Source organism: Echinococcus granulosus, assembly GCF_000524195.1.
Source record: "Echinococcus granulosus chromosome Unknown EG_S00519, whole genome shotgun sequence".
Lineage (NCBI taxonomy): Eukaryota > Metazoa > Platyhelminthes > Cestoda > Cyclophyllidea > Taeniidae > Echinococcus > Echinococcus granulosus.
The window spans coordinates 1-1,670 of record NW_020170898.1 but is presented as its reverse complement, the minus strand read 5'-3'; the positions used below and the strand labels follow the sequence as shown (position 1 = coordinate 1,670).

Below are 1,670 nucleotides of genomic sequence, written 5' to 3'. Positions count from 1 at the left end.
AGTGCCAGTTGTGATTTCGTCGATGACAGTGAAAGTAATTATCCAGATAGCTTTGGTAAGACGAGAAGATGTCGACTTTCATGTGTAAAGGCGTTTAGAGAGAAACAGACCTCAAGCTCTGCATGTATTGAGTGAGTGTGAAAGGACCAAGGGCAGGACAATAGGATTATCGAATGCAGTATTGACAGTAGACAAAAATAGGAATGAAGGATTGGGAAGAGTTGCTGGTGGAGCTTAAAGTGGAGAGGCGAATTTTGTGCATATTGCGAACAACTCAGGAGCGATAAGAACATTCTTTAAAGCAATATTTGGACGTGCAGTCGACTAATTGTTTCATTGATAAACGACTTTAATGATTAACTAGTCTGTCAATAATCGAAGTCGTCCTTGAATATGGATGGCGCCAGATGCAAAACTGGTTCTTCACTCAGTTGTAGTTGTGGGTGTGGAGTGCATTTTGAGGGCATAAATTGGCGGTCTTCTAAATGACCAATTAACTGCTTAGCAAAGAGGTATAGAAGAAATTGGTGTAAAAAGGGATTTATTAGCAGCAGAGGATTCATTTTCCGTGTGAGCTTCCCATCATGTCATTCGGGCCGCGATTCTAGTGGCATTTTATTTAGCAATTCAGTAAAAGGTAAGAGAATAGAAATGAGTAGGGCATAGTGCACCAGCATTTAAAACCTTGCTTTTTGATGTTCGTTTCCTCATTACCCTGTTTGGAACCCCCATAGAAACCAGGCCAATCCATTTACACAGTCGAAAAACATGGCGTTATGTGAAAGTGTAGTTTTCAGCCAACCTGTGCCTTAAGGAAAATATGCTGCAAGCATCGTCACCTGAATAATGCAGAGCCATTTAGACACATAGACAAACCCTTATTTCTCGTGGCTAAGTCAGAATCAATATTGTCCTTTCATAACTGCTTCCAACTAGCGTTTGTTAAACAGCAACTAAAAGCACCAAAGTGTAGGAATAATGTTGTTATTATTTTGTTTCAATTTTCAATAATGTCCTATTTCACCTTATTAATAATGAAGTTATCAATTAACAAAGAATAAATCATATAATTTGGACTTCGCTAAATTAAACGTGTGACAACGTCATTCAGCATGCAACGGAGTGAATATTTAGTAGTGCAAGTATCGGAGACAGAATCTTGCAAGTAATTAATCCGCTATGCTTTTTCCTTTTGTTTTGATTTTTCTGCCTTGACCTATATATACTATCGCAAATACCGTGCATTTGAAATGCGGTAAGCTACGCCTGCTAATTTAAATCACTCTTTTTTAAGCTCTATCAGCACACAAACGAAGATATTACGTAAAATCCAACTTAAAAGTGAATTTTATGGCTTTTCCCAAGCGAAATGCAGTTTTTTAACGGTTTTGTGTTCATGCTTAAATATGCGCACTAAAATATTCACCTTCAACAAGGTATAGGTTATATTATTCCAAATATTTAATAAGAAGCTCTTTTAATTTACAATAGTCTAAGATTCGTGAGTTTATGCCCTAGAACAAATCTTCTAAACTAGGTTTGTGGCATTATATCCTCCCCATTCCCATGAGAATTGCGGCCATCACCTAAATCATATTTGCTTTTGGGTGCAAAAAAATCCGTTGTTGATGGAAAAACGAGTCCGCTATGCCAGCACATTGCATCGTAGC

The 1,670-nt window shown here is 37.7% G+C and overlaps 1 protein-coding gene across 1 annotated transcript; it reads right to left on the bottom strand. All coding sequences in view use genetic code 11, as the record gives it.

Annotated features, from left to right (window-relative positions):
* Nucleotides 1-111: 111 nt before the first annotated feature.
* EGR_11211 (hypothetical protein) lies at nt 112-751 on the bottom strand (the record flags this gene model as incomplete). Its single annotated transcript, XM_024500458.1, has 2 exons — nt 112-233; nt 715-751. The coding sequence occupies 2 exons, from the start codon at nt 749-751 to the stop codon at nt 112-114; spliced, it is 159 nt and encodes a 52-aa protein (XP_024345128.1).
* Nucleotides 752-1,670: the final 919 nt, after the last annotated feature.